Source organism: Narcine bancroftii, chromosome 4 (assembly GCF_036971445.1).
Source record: "Narcine bancroftii isolate sNarBan1 chromosome 4, sNarBan1.hap1, whole genome shotgun sequence".
Lineage (NCBI taxonomy): Eukaryota > Metazoa > Chordata > Chondrichthyes > Torpediniformes > Narcinidae > Narcine > Narcine bancroftii.
In genome coordinates, this window is record NC_091472.1 from 2,656,921 (window position 1) to 2,677,600 (window position 20,680).

Here is a 20,680-nt window from a genome sequence, read left to right on the forward strand (position 1 = left end):
TGAAGATGTGCTCTAAAAGTGAGCAGTTGGTGTGATCATCCATGAGCGTGAGCATCTCGTCCATCAGCTCCATCGGGGACGTGTCCCCCAGGGTGTCGAGGTGTACCATCTGAGTGGCACGCTGGCCCCTGGATAGTCCGAGGGATTTGGTGAGGACTCGCTTGATGGACTCTTATTTGTCTTCGGCGGGTGGGTGCTGAACAAGGTGCAGCATGCGTTTGCGGTGGCCTGGTCCAGGGCAGCGACCACATGGTAGAATTTGGTCATGTCGGATGAAATCTGGCGAAGGTGAAATTGAGCCTCCGCGTGGCCGAACCAGATCTCCGGCTCCTGAACCCAGAATTCGGGCAGCTTGATGGCTATAGCGCTGAACCAGCGCCAATTGTAGTGGCAGCTACTCTTCTCTTTCTCTTTGGCTTGGCTTGGCTTCGCGGATAAAGATTTATGGAGGGGTAAAGTCCATGTCAGCTGCAGGCTCGTTTGTGGCTGACAAGTCCGATGCGGGACAGGCAGACACGGTTGCAGCGGTTGCAAGGGAAAATTGGTTGGTTGAGGTTGGGTGTTGGGTTTTCTACTGAAAGAACATACACAACCAGACAGGTTAAGCTCAGTGAGCAGAACTGATTAATTGCAGGCTTCTGGGCTGGACTTGTACTCCCAGCGGACCTGGCTGAGAACCGCGAGGGGGCTGATGTCTCCCGGGCGTCACGTGATCCCCCAGCTGAGAAGAAGGGGAAACCCCCGATGGTGCCATTTTGGCCAGCCACGTGGATTACAAGCGGGGCCAGTTTGTCTGCCTAGTGGCATGCCACCACAAAATGCCCTTAAGCAATCCTTCACTAAGAGGTGCTCTGGTTAGTAAGGGAGTATTTAAGGTGGTATGTGCGGTGCGGTAAGGTAGCAGCAGGCAAACACAAAACTCAAAAGACTGTACAACAAGCTTTATTCCAGTGAAAGTCTGAAAACCAGTTCATGCCTTGGTGGCCCCCGTGTGACTGGCTCAGGTCCATATTCAGGTCGGCTGATTGACAGCCGAGCAAGTGGAGTCTGCCCCTTAGGTGGTCTCCTGCAGGTACAGAGATCGCCCCCCTGCAGTCAGCTGGTGGTCATATCACCACATTATGTGAGTGGAAAACCAGGTTCAGAACCATTGCCCTGCATCTTTAGGTTCAAGAGCAGCTTTATTTTCTAGCAGCTATCGTGGTGTTGCACCTCCCTGTACCACACTAACCAAAAACTACTCCGGCACCACCAAATGATCTGTCCATACTGACGAATACTAAAACATCACTTTTTGCGCAAACTACAATTGTGAATATTTATCGGTCCTTTTATGTTTAATCCTTACTGTCCTGTGGCATAGTTTGGTAACTTAATTCAGATCAGCGATGGAGTGTATTGTGCACCAGTGTGGCAGCAGGTGAGAATTTCAGTGTACCTGTACATTGTGCTTGTGTATGAGGTGATATGAGAGTTGATTGATTGCCATGTACAGGTGACAATAAACTCTCGTACCTCATCCCGTGTACCAGGGGTCAGCCATCAGCATCAGTATCTCCATTCCTCGTACATTTCTAGATGAAAAGCATACAAAAGAGCAGGGATTTAATCATTTTATATATTTTAAAAATTTTGACGTACAGTACCTTGGACCATTTCGGCCCACGAGCCCATGCCGCCAATTTACACCCAGTTAACCTACATCCCCAGTATATTTCAAACAGTGGGAGGAAACCAGAGCCCCCAGGGAAAACCCACGCAGACACGGGGAGAAGGTATAAAGTCCTTACCCGAACCCTGGTCTTGTAACAGCTTTGCTCTAACTGTGCTGCCCATGCTGTGACTCTTGGGCACCGGTGAGACCTCGCTTGAAGAACTCTGAACAGCTTTGGGCACCTTATTTGAGAAAGGATGTGCTAGCATTGGAGAGAGTTCAGCGAAGATTTACTGGAACGATACCAGGAATGAAAGAGTTAATATGTGAGGAACGATTTTTGGCTCTTGGACTGGACTTGGGGTACAGAAGGATGAGGGGGGAACCTCAGAGAGACATTTCAAATGCTGAAAGGCCTGGACAGAGTTGATGTGGTAATGCTGTTTCCCATGGTAGGGGAGTCTAGGACAAGAGGTCACCATTGAAGGATGAAAGGGTGTCAATTTAAAATAGAAATGCAGAGGGTCACGTGTCTGTGGAACTTGCTGCCACAGGTGGCTGTGGAAAGGAGGTAGTTGGGTGTATTTAAGACAGAAATTGACAGACATTTGATTAGTCTGGGCATCGAGAGTTACGGAGAGAAGGCCAGGGAGTGGGGATGAGTTCATGCTGAAATGGCAGAGCTGATCTGATGGGCTGATTGGCCTCCTTCTGCTCTTGTATCTTGTGTTCTCTGAGTTTTTACATTAACCAGGTGACTACATGTTCAGCAGGGAGAGGATGCAAAGACACGGCCTTCACTCCAAGTCATTACTGCAGCTCACACTGGCTCTGATCAAACCTGACGCCGTGGCACATCCGTTAATTCTGCAGGTAGGGACCTTCGGATTACAGCATGGGTCTTCTAAGATCATAAAATGTCGGTCCAGAATTGGGCCATTTGGCTCATCGAGACTGTTCTGCCATTCCAATCGTGGTTGATGTATTTTTCCCACAATTCCATTTTCCTGCCTTCTTCCTATATCCTTTGACCCCCTAAATTGGACGACACAGTTCAGGGCTACTACAGCGCCAGCAAACCTGGGTTCAAATCCCGCGCTCTCTGTAAGGAGTTGGTACATTCTCCCTTTGTCTGCATGGGTTTTCACCGGGGGCCTCCGGTTTCCTCCCACCATTCGAAACAAACCGGGGATTGTAGATCAATTGGTGTCTTTCAGCGGCACTGGTGGGCTGGAAGGGTCTGTTCCTGTGATGTATGTCTAAATTTTGAAAATGTAAGTTTAAATTGAAAATATATCAAGAACCTATCAAACCCTGCACAATGACTTGGCCACCACAGTGGTCCGAGGCTATAAATTCCATACATTCACCACCCTCCGGCAGAAAACAATTCCACTAATTTCTGGTCTAAAGGGTTGAACTTTTATTCTGAGGCTGTGCCCTCTCGTTCAGACTCTCTCAGTACTGGAAACATCTTCTCCACATCTGCTCTAACTAGCCCTTTAAATATTTGTTTGATTTAGATGAGAATCCCACCCCCCCCCCATCCTTCCAAATTCCAATGAGTATAAGACCAGAGCCATCAAATGCTCCTCGCACATTCACCCACTCATTCTCGTAAACCTCTGGACCCTTTTCAATGCCAGCACATCCTTTCGTCGATGACCAACACCTTATAAATCCTCTTATTGATATCTTTCCTGTAGTTAGGTGACCAAAACTGCTCACAATACTCCAAATATGACCTCACCAATATCTTGTCAAATTTGACCATAACTTTGGGCGTAGCGGTTAGTGCAACACCATTACAGCGCCAGATATTGACACTTGGGTTCGAATTCCGCTCTGTCTGTAGGAGTTTGTATGTTCTCCCTGTGTGTGTGTGTTTTCCACAGGGGCTCTGGTTTCCTCCCACCGTTCGGAACGTACCGGAGGTTGTATGTGTAATTGGATGGCATAGGCTGGTGGCCATTAGGGCCTGTTACTGTACTGGATGGGAGGGTATGGAGGGCAATGGACTAGATGCAGGTCAGTGGGACGAGGCAAGAAAAGTCGTTTGGCACAGGCTAGAATGGGCCTGTTTCTGTGCTTTAATGTTCTATGGTTTTATGTTGAAATAAATGTCTAAATCAATAGTTCTTAACCTTTTTCTTTCCACTCACAAACCATTTTAAGTAATCCCTATGCCATTGGTGCTCTCTGATTAGTAGGGATTACTTGAGGTGGCATGTGGGTAGAAAGAAAAAGTTTGAAAACCACTGTTTTAATCGTCCCTCATTGACTCGTTATGTGCATGGTTTCAGAACTCCAAAGGAAATGGACCCATGACAATTTTTCTCCAGCAAAATATTTCAGTAACAATTGGGTCGAGAGCAGTGATTCTCAACCTTCCCCTCCAACCCACATCCCACCTTAAGCAATCCCTTACTCATCACAGAGCACCGATGGCTTAGGGATTACTTAAGGTGGAATGCGAGTGGAAGGAAAAAGATTGAGAACCACTGGTCTAAATACCCCAATTTGTGTACTAAATAATTTGATTTATGAAGGCCAATATGTCAAAAGCTTTCCTGGATCCGTCTGTTATCCCAGATCCTTCTGTTCTACCGTGCTTGTCCTTGTAGAAGTCCCACCTGCTGTGGAAGATCACCCACTGATCCGTGTACCTGAAGCCCTCTGTCCTGTACCCGTTGCTTAGCCACGTGTTCAGTTGCACTGTGTCCTATTTCTTGGTTCACTAGCTCATGGCACAAGGAGCAGTCCTGAGATTGTGGTTACTGTTTGTTCTTGGGTAAGGATGTTGCCCAAAGCATGAAAGTGGAAAACAGATTTCGTAAGGTCCTTGCTGGAAGTTTCACTGGCACAGTCAAAAACTCAGCATAAAATCTGCAAGAGGATTTCTTTTCACACACGATTGGGTTTCAGAGTTAGGAATTAACCAGAACTCAAATACTTTCCTAGATAGTTGGTTTGTTTCTATGTGAGCCATGTTCCAAAGGTAGGGGCCACCTTGTTGCATCTGTACATCTCCCACACATACGGGGCTGCAGGTTAATTTGGGGGTAATTGGGCAGCATGGCCGCAATCGGTTTCCATTGTGCTGCAAATAAAACATTAATTAAATTTCTGGAGCACAGTACATAACAGTCAAACTGGAAACCCCAGCAATCGGAGATCTGCCGCAGAGTCCAAGAACATCGAATTGGTTGATTGAGCTCAAACTCTGGCTTCCCAAAGCAAATAATTTGCCTTAACACCCAGTCCAAGCCAGGTTCGGATCTGCAGATGACGGTCTAGTCCACACATGTCAAACTCTGGCCCGCGGGCCATATAATTATATTTGGCCCGCAAGATCATTTCAAAAATGTATTAGAGGTGGCCCGCTGGCCGCCGCGCCAGTAATACTACAAATCCCAGAATGCATTGGCGTCAACCCGCTAATCGCCCCCACCTCCTCTGTTTACGTTGCAGGGTCTCACCGTGGACTCTGGTTTTGGGGCCTGGCCGGTGTCAGGGGAAGCCAAGGCCGCTTCCCAGCGCCCGGAACCGAAGGCCTCGGGCTTGACCTCGCCAGGACCGTTGCCCACTCCCCCTCCCTGCCGCAGGCTGATCCGCGACTCACGGAGACGGGGCCGCTGATCCCCCGAGATGCCGCCCTGCAGCGAGAGCCGATGCCCCCGCACTGTCGTGTCCCCCCGCCCGCCCCCCCACCGCAGCACGGCCTGGCCGATGTCAGGGGAAGCCAAGGCCGCTTCCCAGCGCCTGGAACCGGAGGCCTCGGGCCTAACCTCCCCAGGACCATTGCCCACTCCCCCTCCCTGCCGCAGGCCGACCCGCGACTCATGGTGACGGGGCCGCTGATCCGCCAAGATGCCGCCCTGCAGCGAGAGCCGATGCCCCCGCACTGTCGTTGTCCAACCCGATCGTCCGCAAACCCCGCCCTCCCGCACACAGGCCTGAGTAAGGATTATGAACTTTAATCTCAGGATAAAACGATCTTCCAATAGTTTCATGTCACAGTGATCAATATATTCCTGGTTAAAAATGGTCCTGCACCTGGATACAAGCTCATTAGGCATAAAACTTGAAAAGTGTGTAAGTCAAAGGATATCTGTACCAATGGAAAAGGGCATGGCAAATAACCCTGCTAGAGTTCATGCCCACAATCAGTCACCCATTTGATTGTTTCAGGAATCATGTTATTCTCCCACATTCTCAGATTTTACTATTCGACAGCACACGAGCAACATTTGACAAATCCTCTATAGAGAAATATTATTTATTGAATATTTTATTTCTCATTTGTTAATGCTTCTGGAAAGAGTTTATCCAAAACTATTATTAAACATTTATTTTAATAAGAAAAAGTTTAACATTACATAATTTGAAAGAAGAGAAAACATGCAGATGTTGTTGAAAATTTTCAATAAATATTTAGTTCGGCCCTCGACTTAGTCCAAGTTTTTAATTTTGGCCCTCCGTGAATTTGAGTTTGACACCCCTGGTCTAGTCAAACCGCACCCCACCCTCCCGCCCTCCCCAGCACAATTCTCTTCAAAAATAGAATCTGGTTCTTGTTCATCCTTTTGACCGTCCTTTTAAAAACTGAAATTAAAGATCATATTGGAAAGAACAAAATCTTTCAGACTGATAAACATGACCAATGTGGCTGAAGCAAATTCATGTGAGTATAAGAGCAGGCATGTCATGTTACTGCTGTGCCGAACCTTGATCACACTGCAGTTGGAGCGGTTTGGAAAGTAGTGGTCGACATACGGCAGGAAGTAGGTTGGAGCAGTAGAACCGTAGAACACTACAGCACAGAAGCAGGCACTTCGGCCCCTCTGGACCTCGTCCAACTATTACTTAGTTCCATTAACCTGTGCTTGGATCATATGGGGCGTCACGTTTGGCGTAGCAATTAGTGCAACACCATTACAGCGCCAGCGACTGGACCTGGGGCTCGAATCCAGGGCTCTCGGTAAGGAGTTTGTATGTTCTCATCTGTTTCTGCGTGGGTTTTCCCTGGGGGCTCCGGTTTCCTCCCACCGTTCAAAATGTACCAGGGGTTGTAGGTTAATTGGGGGTAATTGTGCGGCATTGGCTTGTGGGCTGCAGTGACCTTTTACTGATCTCGATGTCTCAAAATAAATAAAAAATAAAATCCTTCCATACCCCTCCCATCCATGTACCTGTCCAAATTTTTCTTCAAGATTGAACAAGAGCCCCCATTCACCACTTCAGATGGCAGCTCGTTTCACACTCCCACCACTCTCTGTGTGAAGACATTCCCCCTCGCGCTTTGGAATTGTAAGAAGAATAAATAACTTGATCTACCCAATCTCTTTTTAATTTTGGATGTTTCCTATCCGTTAAATGTGTTTCTTGCAAAAAAGCAACATCTACTTTAAATATAATTTAACACTTTTGTACATTTAATCGGGTATTTTGTTTCATCATTCTCTTTAAAGAATTTTGCAGCCACTTCAGCCTAGCACAGACCAACACAGACTAGCACCAGCTAATTAATAATGAACAACTCATGCATCTTGTAATATACAATAATTGTTTGGATGTTAACTTCATCAGGATGGGCATGTGGCAGAGGAGGTGGACAACTGCAGCATTTGGAGAGAGGGTGAGGGTGACAGGCCTAATGCAAGTAAATGGGATTAGTGCGCATGGGTGTTACAGTCAGTATGCACGTGATGGGCAGAAGGGCCTGTATCCACTGTACCGTTCATGCTGGAAGGTTTAAGGTATTCATCTGCGTAGTAGATCAATGGAACAGTTGTAGAGCATTTAGAAAGCAAACCGTTGTCTCTGGTGGAAGGTCCTATATGTTCGGTGTGCGCAAGAGAACTAGCCTGAGAAGTAAAATCAGGGGGCATTTTGGGAGGGAAGTCAATCCCCATGAGGTTGTGGGCATCATGAGTTTTCAAAGCTAACCCCAGCAAGCTTTGTCGAGAGACTTTACACACTAACAGGCGGAGGGGACACTCCCATCACACGCCATGGAAACTATTCATACAGGACTGCTTGGTCTGCACCCTGGAACTCCCTCCCTGATAACACTGGGAGAGCATTCACCAGAAGGTCTGCAAATGCAGCAGGGAGACTTGTCTGGAAAATCGTAGCCTTGTCTAGTTGATTCAGGCAATTTAGGGGTGGGCAATGAAGTCTGAAATTGCCAGTTACATCCACAATCCAACATACTGAATGTAAAAGTGGAACAGCTTGTGGTACAGAATAACCTGCTCCTGTTGGGACCATAGAACGTCACAGCACAGAAACTGGCCCTTCAGCCCTTCTACTCTGACCCAAACTATTAGAAAACAGGAACACTGCAGAACAGTACAGGCCCTTCAGCCCTCGAAGTTGTGCCGACCCATATATTCCTTAAAAAAGTTCTAAACCCTCCCTACCCCATAACCCTCTATTTTTCTTCCATCCATGTGTCTGTCTAAGAATCTCTTAAGTGTCTCATGTTTCAGCCTCCACCACCGTCCCTGGCAAGGTATTCCAGGCACCCACAACTCTCTGTGTTTTAAAAATCAGAACCCCTGCCATCTCCCCTAAACTTCCCTCCCTTCACTTTGTACACACATCCTCTGGTGTTTGCTATTTCTGCCCTATTGATACCTCTCAGAATCTTGTAGACCTCCATTAAGTCTCCTCTCATCCTTCTATGCCCCAAAGTGAAAAGTCCCAGCTCTGCTAACCTTGCCTCAAAGACTTATTTCCCAATCCAGGCACATCCTGGTAAATCTCCTCTGTCCCCCCCGCTCCACAGCTTCCACATCCTTCCTATAATGAGGTGACCAGAACTGAACACAATACTTCAAGTGTGGTCTCACCAGAGATTTGGAGAGATGCAATGTGACCTCTCGACTCTTGAACTCAGTCCCCCTATTAATGAAGTCCAGTGTCCCATAGGCCTTCTTAACTAACCTATCAACCTGCATGGTGACCTTGAGGAATGTATGGATTTGAATCCCAAGGGCCCTCTGTTTCTCCACAATGTTAAGTAACCGATCATTAACCCTGGACTCAGCCTTCTGGTTTGTCCTTCCAAAATGCATCTCCTCATACTTACCCAGATTGAAATCCATCTGCCACTTTTCCACCCAACCCTGCGTCCTGTCTATGGACTTGTCTGGTGGCTGTAGGCAAACAGGGATGGACAATGAAATCTGAACTTGCCTGTTATGTCCACATAGAACATTACAGCACAGAAGCAGGCCCTTCAGCCCTTCTAGTCTGTGCCGAACTATTATTCTGCCTAGTTCCACTGACCTGCACCCAGTTCACAGCCCTCCATACTCCTCCATCCATACATATGTCTAAATTCTTCTTAAATATTAAAATTTAACCCGCATTCACTACCTCAGCTGGCAGCTTTTTCTACACTCCCACCACTCTCAATGTGAAGAAATTCCCCCTAAACCTTTCCCCTTTCATCCTTAACCCATGTCCTCTAGTTTGTATCTCACCTACCCTCAGTGCAAAAGAAGTTAATCCAAATTTTTTTATAGTTTGAATAGAAACTACAACTGGGTGGCAAGGTTAATGTAGTGGTTAGTAACCCTGGGCAGCAGGTGTCTAACTCTGGGTGCTGGGTGTGTAACCCTGGCCAGTGGGTGTGTAACTCTGGGCAGTGTCTCCATGGGCTCAGTGCTCCTTATTGGATGTTTCTGGGAATGAAAGGATTATCATATGAGGAACTCTTGGCCTGGACTCGTTGAAATTTAGGAGAATGAAGGGGGATCCCATTGAAACACTTTGAATGTTGAAAGGTGTGGACAGAGTAGATGGAGAAGCGTTGTTTCCCATGGAGGGAGAGTCTAGGACAAGAGGGCACAACTTCAGGATTGAAGCGCGTCCGCTTAGAACAGAGATGCGGAGGAATTTCTTCAGCCAGAAGATGGTGATTCTGTGGAATTTGTTGCCGCAGCTGGTTGCGGAGGCCGGGTTATTGGGTGTATTTAAGGCAGAGATTGACAGGTTCTTGATTAGCCTGGGCACCAAAGGTTATGGGGAGAAGGCCAGGCAGTGGGGGTTGAGTGGGAAAATGCATCGGGGATGGCCTATTTTTCCTGTATCATATGGTGCTCTGGCAAAACCTGTGGCTCCTCCTTGCCTCACATCATCTGTTAATTACAGGCTGTCCATCAGAGGATACTGGACAATAACTTCATTATCTTGATGCGCAAATACTTGAAGTGGAGTCAGGAGGAGTCGCGAAGATTTTATGCAGAGCACTCAGGTATGTGTCCACCTCCCTGCAGGTGTGACAGAATTTGTAATGTTGTGCAGAGGGGTATTGTGCCCAGAATGAGGTACCTGGGTGATTGAGGTTTAAGGTGACACATTTGACGTAGTGGTTAACGCAACGCTATTATGGTGCCAACGATCGGAACAGTGTTTGCATCCTGCACTGTCTGCAAGGATTTTGTACGTTCTCCCCGTGCCTGCTTGGGTTTTCCCTGAGGGCTCCGGTTTCCTCCCACCGTTTGAAACGTACTAGGGGTCTAGGTTAATTGGGTGTAAATTGGGCAGTCCAGACTCATGGGCCGAAATGGCCTGTTACTGTGCTGTATGTGTAAATTTTATAAAAAGCAAAGACCAGCTGATGCTGGAATGTGGAGCAAAAGGCTGGGGGTCAGGCAGCATCCGTGGGGAAAAGAGGAATTGTTCACAGTGAGTTTTAATGCAAATCCCACTTTACACTTGGGGACTATGTTGACTGAAGTAGATTGGGAAATTGTATTGAAAGGTTTGTCTCGCGATGGATAATTAAAAAATTTACAGCCATTCCCTGACATACGTCTGAATTCCGTTCTGACCGACCAGCCATATCTCAAAATGGACGTAAGTTAGCATGGCATGTAGACTCCACACTATCAGACCCCACACTGATCCCACTGCCCCGCTCTCTCCCCACAGCTTTATCAGTCCCCACACTGATCCCACTGCCCTCAGCTCTCCCCACAGCCCCGTTATCAGTCCCCACACTGATCCTACTGCCCCTTGCTCTCCCGTCAGCCCGCTATCAGTCCGCACACCGATCCCACAACCCCGCGCTCTCCCGACAGCCCGCTATCAGTCCGCACACCGATCCCACAACCCCGCGCTCTCCCGACAGCCCGCTATCAGTCCACACACCGATCCCACAACCCCGCGCTCTCCCGACAGCCCGCTATCAGTCCGCACACCGATCCCACAACCCCGCGCTCTCCCGACAGCCCGCTATACCTGTTTAGCATTCTTTTATTCTTTTATCCTGAGAATTGAGAGAGATGTTGTGATGTACACAATCCCAGGAATACCATCTGACAGTATGATTGTACGTATGCAGCCATTAGCACTGGTCCATATACGAACAAGCGTAATTTTTTATACTGTATTTACATATTTTTCTTATTTTTTAAAATTTATAGTTTTTTTCAGTTGCATAGGTCATAAGTTGGGGAGGCTGTAATTAATTTTAATTAAATAAAAATCAACATTTCAAGAGGAATCAGGATTTATTATCATGAACATGAATCATGAAATTTGTTGTTTTGTGTTACAGGTGAAAAATTTCTATAAATTACATTAAAAAAATAATTAGCGCAAAGGAAGTGTCTGTGGTCATTGTCTATTCGGGAATCTGATGGCGGAGGGGAAGAAGCGGTCCTCGTGCCGCTGAGGGCTCATCTTCAGGCTCCTATACCTTTTTCCTGATGGTAGCAGAGTGAAGAGGGCAGGGCCCGGGTGGTGGGGTCCTTGAGGATAGAGGCTGCTTTCTCGAGGTACCGTCTCTTGTAGATGTCCTCTTGGAGTGGAGTTTGGTGACCGTGATGGCACAGGCCGAGTTAACCCTCTGTAACCTTATCCTGTCCTGTGGCAGGCAGCGATGCAACCAGTCAGAATGCTCTCCATGGTCCACCCTGTGGAAGTTTGGAGACTTTGGAGACAAACTGAATGCTGATGGGAAAATGTTTTTTCACTGTTTACAGACAAATTCTTCTACCAGCGAGTGGTTCAGTTCATGGCCAGGTGAGTTTTATCGTCATTGCAGTCAATATCCAGGATTCCCATCTTCCAACCCCTTTAACCTCTGTGTTTCATCTCCGTGGTGCTGGCCAGTGGACCCATGAGAGCATACATTCTGGCTCATGAAGACGCCATAACCCACTGGCGGCAGCTGATGGGGCCCACCAGGGTATTCCGCGCCCGCTACTCTGCCCCGCTCTCGATCCGTGGGGAACTGGGCTTGACCGATACTAGGAACACCACGCACGGCTCAGGTGAGGAACCCAAGTATGGGAGTCATTGGGGCAGTACAGTTAGCACAACGCTGTAACGGCGCCAGCGATCGGGCCCGGGGTTCGTATCCCCTGCTGTCTTTGAGGAGTTTTACGTTATCCCCGTGTCTGCATGGGTTTTCCCTGGGTGCTCCGGTTTCCTCCCACCATTTGAAACGTACCAGGGGTTGTAGGTCAATTGGGGGTAATTGAGCAGCACGGATTCATGGGCTGAAATGGCCTGTTGCTGTGCTGTACGTCTAAATTGAAGAACAATAGAGCACTGCAGCACAGAAACAGATCCTTCGGTTTTTCTCGTCTGTGCCTAACCATTCTGTCTTGACCCACTGATCTGCACTGGGACTAGAGCCCACCCATCCATGTTCTGCCCAAATATTTCTCTCATTCTTGTCATACAAGCAGAGGCTGGAATCTGCAGGAGGGGGAGGGGTGAAGGGATGGTGTCAATGTTTTGAGTTGAGACCCTGTATTGGGACTGAAATGGCAACGCATGTGCAGGTTCCTATTTCTGGTGCCCTGCTGGGGTCATCAACCACATGGGTTTGCAGACCCTGGCAGACCACCAGAAGGAGGGAGAATATCCCCACCCCCGTCGAGACAAAGAAGCAGAGGAGACAACCCAACAGGACTGTGAAGACAGCAGCAGACAGTGAGGGGCTCAGCGGCTGAGAGTTTCGCACAGGCTCGGGCGACTTGTGGTTGGGGGACCCACTCGGGCTGCTGGAGACTGGCTCATGGGAACCTGATATTGGAGCTGGGATCCAAGGGAGAGCGGAGGGTAAGGAGGGTTCCTTCAGGGCCTTGGGCGCTGAAGTCTTCCCAATCATGCCGGAGGTTCACATCTGGAGCTCGGTTGCCGATGGATCAAACAGTAGTCCGTGTGGCTGCAGAGGCTGTGGGAGTGCTGGGTAATGCCCATGGTGACTTTTGGTTTGCCTTTCGGTAGATAAAACTTGAGTATATCATGTAAACTTATCAGCTTATGTAAACTTAGGTAAACTTATGTAAACTTATTCACATCGATCACACTCCTGCACCTATTTCTTATGTATATTACATTTAGAATGTATTATTACAATAGTCGGGCACTGAGGAGTGCGGTAGAATAGAGGGATCTGGGAATACAGATACATAATTCCCTGAAATTGGGGTCACAGATAGGGTTTAAAAGAGAGGTTCTGGCATATTGGCCTTCATAAATCAAAGTATTGAATACAGGAGTTGTGATGTAATTGGTAAAGTTGTATAAGACATTGGTGAGGCCAAATTTGAAGAATTGTGTGTAGTTTTGGTCACCGAACTACAGGAAAGAGATCAATAAGATTGTAAGAGTGCAGAGAAGATTTACTAGGATGTTGTCTGGACTTGAGGAACTGAGATACAGGGAAAGAAAGGATGAACAGGTTAGGACTTTATTCCCTGGGGCGTAGAAGAATGAGGGGAGATTTGAAAGAGGTAGAACATAGAGCAATACAGCACAGTACAGGCCCTTAAGCCCTCGATGTTTTGCCAGCCCATACATTCTAAACACACCCTACTCCATAACCCTCTATTTCTCTTTCATCTGTGTGCATAAGAGTCTCTTAAATGCCCCCAATGTTCCAGCCTCCACCCCCATCCCTGACAAGGCATTCCAGGCCCCCACAATTCTCTAGGTAAAAAAACACCCCTGACGTCCCCCCCTAAACAACCATCCCTTCACTTTGTACACGCGTCCTCTGGTGTTTGCTGATCCTGCCCTGGGAAACAGGGATTGGGTGTCCACCCTATCAATCCCTCTAATAATCTTGTAGACAACATCCTGGTAAATCCCCTCTGCCCCCTCTCCACAGCTTCTACATTCTTCCTATAATGAGGTGACCAGAACTGAACACAATACTTCAAGTGTGGTCTCACCAGAGATTTGTAGAATTGTAGCATGTCCTCTCTACTCCTGAGCTCAATCCTCCTATTAATGAAGCCCAGCGTCCCATAGGCCTTCTTAACCATCCTTTAAACCTGTGCAGCGACCTTGAGGAATGTATGGATTTGGACCCCTAGGGCCATCTGTTCATCCACACTCTTAAGTAACCAACATTAATCCTGTTCTCAGCCTTCTGGTTTGTCCTTCCAAAGTGAATCACCTCACACTTATCCATCTGCCACTTTTCTGCCCGACCCCGCATCCTGTCTATATCCTCTTTTAACCTTCGACAACCTTCAACTCCATCCATAACTCCTCCAACCTTCGATTCATCCACAAACTTCCTGACCCATCCTTCCGCCTCTTCATCCAGGTCATTTATAAAAATCACAAAGAGCAGGGGGTCCCAGAACAGATCCTTGTGGCCCCTCCAGGCAGAATCCTTCCACTACTAAGCTCTGATTTCTTCCTGCAAGCCAATTTTGTATCCACACAGCCAAGGTTCCATTGATCCCTTGCCTCGACTTTCTGGGGATCCTTGTGAAATGTCTTGCTGAAATCCATTTGACCACATCTACCGCCCGACCCCCATCAATTTCTTTTGTTACCTCCTCAAAAAACTCAATTAGGCTCGTGAGACACAGCCTTCCCTTCGCAAAGCCCCGCTGGGTATCCTTGAGTAGACTGGACTTCTCCAAATACTCATAGATTCTATCCTTATGAACCCTCTCATATAGTTTACACACCACTGACGTAAGACTCATTGGTCTATAATTCCCAGGGTTCTTCCTGTTACCTTTTTTAAACAAGGAGACTACATTTGTCATTCTCCAATCCCCTGGCACCTCCCCTGCAGCTAAAGAGGATTCAAAGATCATAGCTACTGCCCTAGCTCTCCTTTCTCTCATTTCCTTCAGCAACTGGGGTAAATCGCGTCCAGCCCAGCGGACTTTTCAATCTTGATGTTTTTAAGAAGATCTAATACTTCCACTTCCTTAATCTCAACATTGTCCAGCACACAGGCCTATTCTATTTTGACCTCCCCCTGATCCAGGTCCTTTTCTCTTGTGATGCAATGTATTCATTTAGGATCTCCCCAACCCTCTCTGCCTCCATGCACACGTTGTCCCCTTTAACCTTTAGTGGCCCCACCTTCATTCTCATCATCCTTCTGCTCTTCACATACGCATAGAACGCCTTGGAGTTCTCCTTAATCCTATATGCCAAGGCCTTCTCAAGCCCCCCTCGTGCTCTCCTAAGTCTTTTCTTAAGTTCCTTCCTGGCTGCCACATACTTCTCATGAGCCCTTCCTGTTTCCTGCTTCCTATATCTAATATATGCTTCCTTTTTCCTCTTGACAAGTTGCCTGACCTGTTTCGTCAACAATGGCTCCTACCTGCTTTTCCCCGTCCCAGTGGGAGAAACCTCTCCTGAACCCAGCACAAGTGATCTCTAAACTTCCTCCACATTACCTCTGTGCTTTCACCCTGCAACGTCTGTTTCCAATTTATTCTCGCTAGTTCCTGCCTCGTCCCAACCCATCATAAGTAGTCTTTCTCCAGTTAAACACTTTCCCTGTTTGACTGTTTTTATCCTTTTCCATAGCTAGTTTGAAGCTCAGGGAGTTGTGGTCACCGTCTCCAAAACGCTCCCCCACCAAGAGGTCCATCCCCTGACCAGGTTCAGAACCAGATCCAGTCCGGCCTTTCCTCTCATTAGCCAGTCAACATACTGTGTCAGAAATCCTTCTTGAACACACCCGACAAATACAGGCCCCATTTGTCCCTCTTGCAGTCAGGAGGTACCAGTCAATATTAGGGAAGTTGAAATCACCCATCACTACAACCCTGTATTTCTTTCACCACTCCAAAATCTGCCTGCTGATCTGCTCCGCGGTGTCCCAGGGCTATTTGGGGGCCTATAGACCACTCCCAGCACCACAACAGCTCCCTTCCTGTTTCTGACTTCCACCCACACCGACTCAGTGGACCCTCCCTCTGAAGTGTCCTCCTTTTCTATAGCTATGATATTATTCCTGACCAGTTATGCTACTCCCCCACCCCTTTTTCTACCTCCCATCCTATTCCTTTTAAAACATCTAAACCCCGGAACCTGCATAAGCCAGTCCTGCCCTTCCTCCAACCAAGTTTCAGTAACAGCCACAATATCGTAGTTCCATGTACAGATCCATGCTCTATTTAAAATTATGGGGTGGATAGAGAGTAAATGTAGATAGACTGCTTCTGCAGTATACTCAACATCCACTGGAGAGACTTCATCACAACATTGAAGTCCTTGAACATGCAGAGGTTACCAGCATTGAGACCGTGCTGTTGAAGTCTCAGCCTTGCTGGGCAGGGCACGTCTATAGGGTGGTGGATCATCGCTTGCCTAAAATTGTGCTGTATGGCAAACCCGCCACTGGCCATTGTGACAGAGGGGCTTTGAAAAAAGAGGTACAAGGACTCTGTCTGTCACGTTGACCATCACCAGTGGTCTGCTGTAGCCTCTGATCGCATGGCCTCGTGACATACCATTCCCCAATCTGTCTCCTCCTCCGAGAACGCTTGCAGGGCTGGTCTCGAGGACCAAAGGAGACGGAGGAAGAACCGTGACACAGCGGCCCCCAACTCAGAGCAGAATTTCCCTTGCAGCTGCTGAGGCCGGGCATGTCTGTTCCACATTGGCCTTGTCAGCTACCCGCGAGCCTGCAGCAGACGTGAACAGCCCCTTCCTTAACCTTCATTCGCGAAGCCAAGCCATGGAAAAAGGTGAGATCCAAACCAGAGGACATGGGTTAAGGGTGAAAGGGGACGTTTAGGGGGAACATGAGGGGGAACGTCCTCACACACGGGTGGTGGGAGTGCAGAATGAGCTGCCAGCTGAAGTGAATGTGGGCTCAGTTTTAACATCTAAGAAGAATTTGGACACTTTCATGGATGGGAGAGGTATGGAGGCCTATGGACTGGGTGCAGGTCAGAAGGATTAGGTGAAAATAAAATGGTTGACATGGACTAGAAGGGCCAAAGGGGCCTGTTTCTTTGCTGTAATGTTCTATGGCTAATAAAAAGAATTTCTGAACCTTTGAGGGCATAAAGGGGACATAGCCAGTGTACAGAGTTGAGAGGGAAGTGCGAGGCAGGAACTGGCAACTGATAGGTGGATTGAGCTGAGGAGAGATTGATAGGCAGATGGAGTCAGGTGGGGAATGAGGCCTCTCTCCACCATCTTCCCCCAGCTGGCAATCACTGCTCACCTGGATTCACCTTGTATTCCCTCAGCCTTCCCCCACCCCCCACCTCCTGAAACTGACCTGTCTCCCCTTTCCACTCCCAGTCCTGATACAGGGTCTTGACCCCAAACATTAACCGTCTGTCCACATTGTGAGGCAGGCTTCTCTGCTGAGATCACCCAGCAGTTTGTACTCAGCCTCGTTCAGATCCAGCCTTGTAGGGAACCTCTCCTGGAGGTGAAGAAGGGTGAGTAATCTTGGTTCTGATTGACCCTGGGGTGCAGGGTGCCAGGCCTTGGAGCTGTCCCTGAGCCCACCACCCTGTGTGCTCACTGCAACCGTCATGTTCACTGGAGGCTTGTTATTGACATTGTATTCACCTCTCTCCACTTCAGACTCGCCTGAATCGGCTGCAAGAGAAATCTCCTTCTTCTTCCCAGATTTCCAACAGCAGCGGTGGCTGAGCTCAGAGGAGAAACTCTATCGTCAGGGACACTACTACTACCACCCTGAGCAGCAGGTTCACCTGCTCAGGGACCCACAGCCTCTGCTCGTCCGGGGGCACTGACTGGCAACTGGACAGGGTGGGAAGGAGGAGGCAGACTCTGGCTGGGATGGTGGGGATAGGGAAGGGAGAGACGGTGGACTGGTGGCCATGGGGTGAAGGGTCCATGTCAAGGAGTGAGGGGCCAGGGTCAGGAGGTGAAGGGCTGGGTTCGGCGTAGGGGCCGGGGTCAGGTCGAGGAGCTGAGGAACCGATGAGGGGATGATCAAACTGTAATCACATTTTTTTTATATATACCTTTTGGTGGTGAAATAAATATTTGTATTTTATTAAATGAGGGAATTCCCAGCTTCATGTTAATCCAGCCACCCACATTCCTCAGTTCATAAGAACATAAGGAATAGGAGCAGGAGTTGGCCATTTGGCCCGTTGAGCCCTACTACACCATCAAATGTGATCATGGCCCATCTGATCATCGACTCAACTCCACCCATCTGCCTTTTCCAATATCCCTTAATTCCTTTTTTATGTAAAAAATCTATCAAACTGAACCTTAAATATGCTTAATGAAGTTGCATTAGCTGCTTCCCTGGGCAGAGAATTCCACAGATTCACTGCTCTCTGGGAAAAACAGTTTTGCCTCATCTCCATCTTAAATATACTCCCTTGAATCTTGAGGCTGTGTCCCCTAGTTCTGGTCTCACCTACCAGTGAAAACAGTTTTCTTGCCTCTATCTTATCCATCCCTCTCATAATTTAAAATGTTTCTATAAGATCTCCTCTCATTCTTCTGAATTCGAGGGAGTATTATCCCAGGCAATTTAGTCTCTCCTCATAGGTCTCATCTCCGGGATCAACCTGGTGAACCTCCTCTGAACGGCCTCCAAGGCGTGTACATCCTTCCTCAAGTCTGGAGGCCAGAACTGTACACAGTTCTCCAGGTGCGGCCTCACCAGGACCTTGTACAGTTGCAGCATGACCTCCCTGCTCTTGAATCCAACTCCTCTAGTGATGAAGGCCAACATTTCATTTGCCTTCTTAATAACCTGTTTTACCTGGAACTCAACTTTTTGTGATTCATGCATGAGCCCTCCCAAGTCCTGCCCGATTGCACCTGCTACAATTTTTCACAAATAATAATCTGCTCTCTTTTTCCTACAAAGTGGTTGACCTCGCATTTACTAACATTTTCCACCTGCCAGACCTTTGCCCACTCACCTCCCTTAACTCGATCCTTCTGCAGCCTCTCCACATCCTCTGTACAATTTGCTTTTCCACTCAATTTAGTCTCATCCACAAAATGGCTACACTACACCCTGTCCCCTCTTCGATGTAAATGGTGAACATCTGCGGGCCCATCACCGACCCCTGCAGCCCCCCCACTTCCCACTGCCTACCAATCAGAAAAACACCCATTGATCCCGACTCTCTGCCTTCTGTCAGTGAACCAATCCTCAATCCATGTCAATATACTTCCCCCGACTCCATCTGGATCTTATTGATAATCTCTTGTGTGGCACCTTATCAAACATGGAAATCCAAATATCCAACATCAACCTGTTCCCTTCTATCTACTGCACCCATTATATCCTTAAAGAACTCCAGCAAGTTTCTCAAAGAAGACCTGCCCTTTCTGAATCCATGCTGCATCTGCCTGATGGAACCCCTTCATTCTGAATGTCTCGCATTTCATCCTTAATGACAGCTTCAAGCATTTTCCCCGACCTCAGGTGTTAAGCTAACTGGCTGATAGTTGCCCGTCTCCTGCCTACATCCCTTTTTCAAAAGTGGCGTGACATTTGCTGTCTTCCAATCTGCCGGGACTTACCCAAAATCCAGAGAATTTTGGTAAATGACCAACACATCAACTATAACTCCCGTCATTTCCCTAAGTACCTTGGGGTGCATCCCATCAGGACCAGGGGATATGTCCTCTTTCAGCCCCATTGGTTTGCTCATCACTGTTTCTTTTGTAACAATTATTTTATTGAGGCCCTCACCTCCCTTCGCATCCCTATCTCCAATCTTTGGCATGTTGGACGTGTCTTCCACCATGAAGACTGACACAATATCTGTTCGATGCCTCAGCCATTTCCTCATTTTGCAATATCAATCTCCCTCTCTCATCTTCCAAGGGTCCTATGTTGACTCCAGCCACCCTCTTCCATTTTATATATAACTCTTTTTGCTCTCTGTTTTTATATTTTGTGCTAATTTCCCTTCCCTTATTTCCTGTTTATGTCCCTTGTTGCCTTTTAAAGTTTTCCCGATCCTTCAGTTTCCCTCTGCTTCTTGGCTCCTTTGTACAGATGAGCTTTTAATTATATTCTTTCTTTTATTTCCTTAGTTACCCAAGGCTGACCCTTCCCTCTCTTATTGCCCTTATTTCTAACGGGAAGATATTTTTGTTGAGCACTGTGAAAAATCTCTTTGAAAGCCCTCCACTGTTCTGCCAACGAGCCTGTGCTCCCAGTCCACGCTGACCAATTCCTCCGCCATCCTGTTGTCGTCTCCCCTGTTCAAGCACAATACACTAGCTTTAGATCTAACTCAATCAATTCAATCGTACCATGATCGCTTTTCCCAATAAGGTCCCGAACTACTTAGATGGTTAATTTATCTATCCCATTCCACAATACTAGATCTAAAACAGCATTCTCCCTTGTTGGTTCCTTAACGTGCTGCTCAGAAAAGCTATCACGGATGCATTTAATGAAGTCATCCCTCAAACAACTTGATTTTCCAAATCTACGTGGAAGGTAAAGTCCCCCATGACAACTGCTGTTCCAGTCTTACATGCCTCAGCTCTCTCCCGGTTAATTGCCTGGGCCACCGTGCTACTGTTATTTGATGGGCGATAGACAACTCCCACCTGTGGTTTTTTCCTTCTACTATCTTAATCTCTACCCAGATGGATTCAACGTTCTGCTCCTTAGATCTTGTATCGTCTCTCACTAATGCCCTGACCTCATCCCTAATTATCTTTTTGTAACTTTAATTCCCAATCATATAACCATATAACCACTTAGAGCACAGAACAGGCCAGTTCGGCCCTACTAGTCCATGCCGTAGCAAA

At 47.6% G+C, this 20,680-nt stretch overlaps 1 protein-coding gene across 4 annotated transcripts; it reads left to right on the forward strand.

Annotated features, from left to right (window-relative positions):
- The first annotated feature begins 7 nt into the window (after positions 1 to 7).
- Positions 8 to 17,938, forward strand: nme6 (NME/NM23 nucleoside diphosphate kinase 6). 4 transcript variants are annotated; one of them, XM_069930646.1, is made up of 7 exons: positions 8 to 149; positions 2,425 to 2,527; positions 9,818 to 9,920; positions 11,656 to 11,695; positions 11,786 to 11,946; positions 16,522 to 16,638; positions 17,495 to 17,938. In XM_069930646.1, exons 2-7 carry the CDS (start codon positions 2,435 to 2,437, stop codon positions 17,665 to 17,667), a joined length of 687 nt encoding a protein of 228 aa, XP_069786747.1. In that variant the 5' UTR covers positions 8 to 149; positions 2,425 to 2,434; the 3' UTR covers positions 17,668 to 17,938. The 4 variants fall into 4 exon arrangements, with proteins under 4 accessions (XP_069786747.1, XP_069786748.1, XP_069786749.1 ...); XM_069930648.1 differs by lacking the exon at positions 8 to 149 and adding an exon at positions 6,868 to 6,964 and having other exon boundaries at positions 2,445 to 2,527; XM_069930647.1 differs by lacking the exon at positions 16,522 to 16,638 and having other exon boundaries at positions 10 to 149.
- Positions 17,939 to 20,680: the final 2,742 nt, after the last annotated feature.

Coding starts and splice junctions, on each gene's coding strand:
- nme6 (XM_069930646.1), top strand. CDS start 2,435: ATGCAAAGACACGGCCTTCACTCCAAGTCATTACTGCAGCTCACACTG. Junction 2,528..9,817: donor CACATCCGTTAATTCTGCAG/GTAGGGACCTTC, acceptor TGTTAATTACAG/GCTGTCCATCAGAGGATACT. Junction 9,921..11,655: donor ATTTTATGCAGAGCACTCAG/GTATGTGTCCAC, acceptor CACTGTTTACAG/ACAAATTCTTCTACCAGCGA.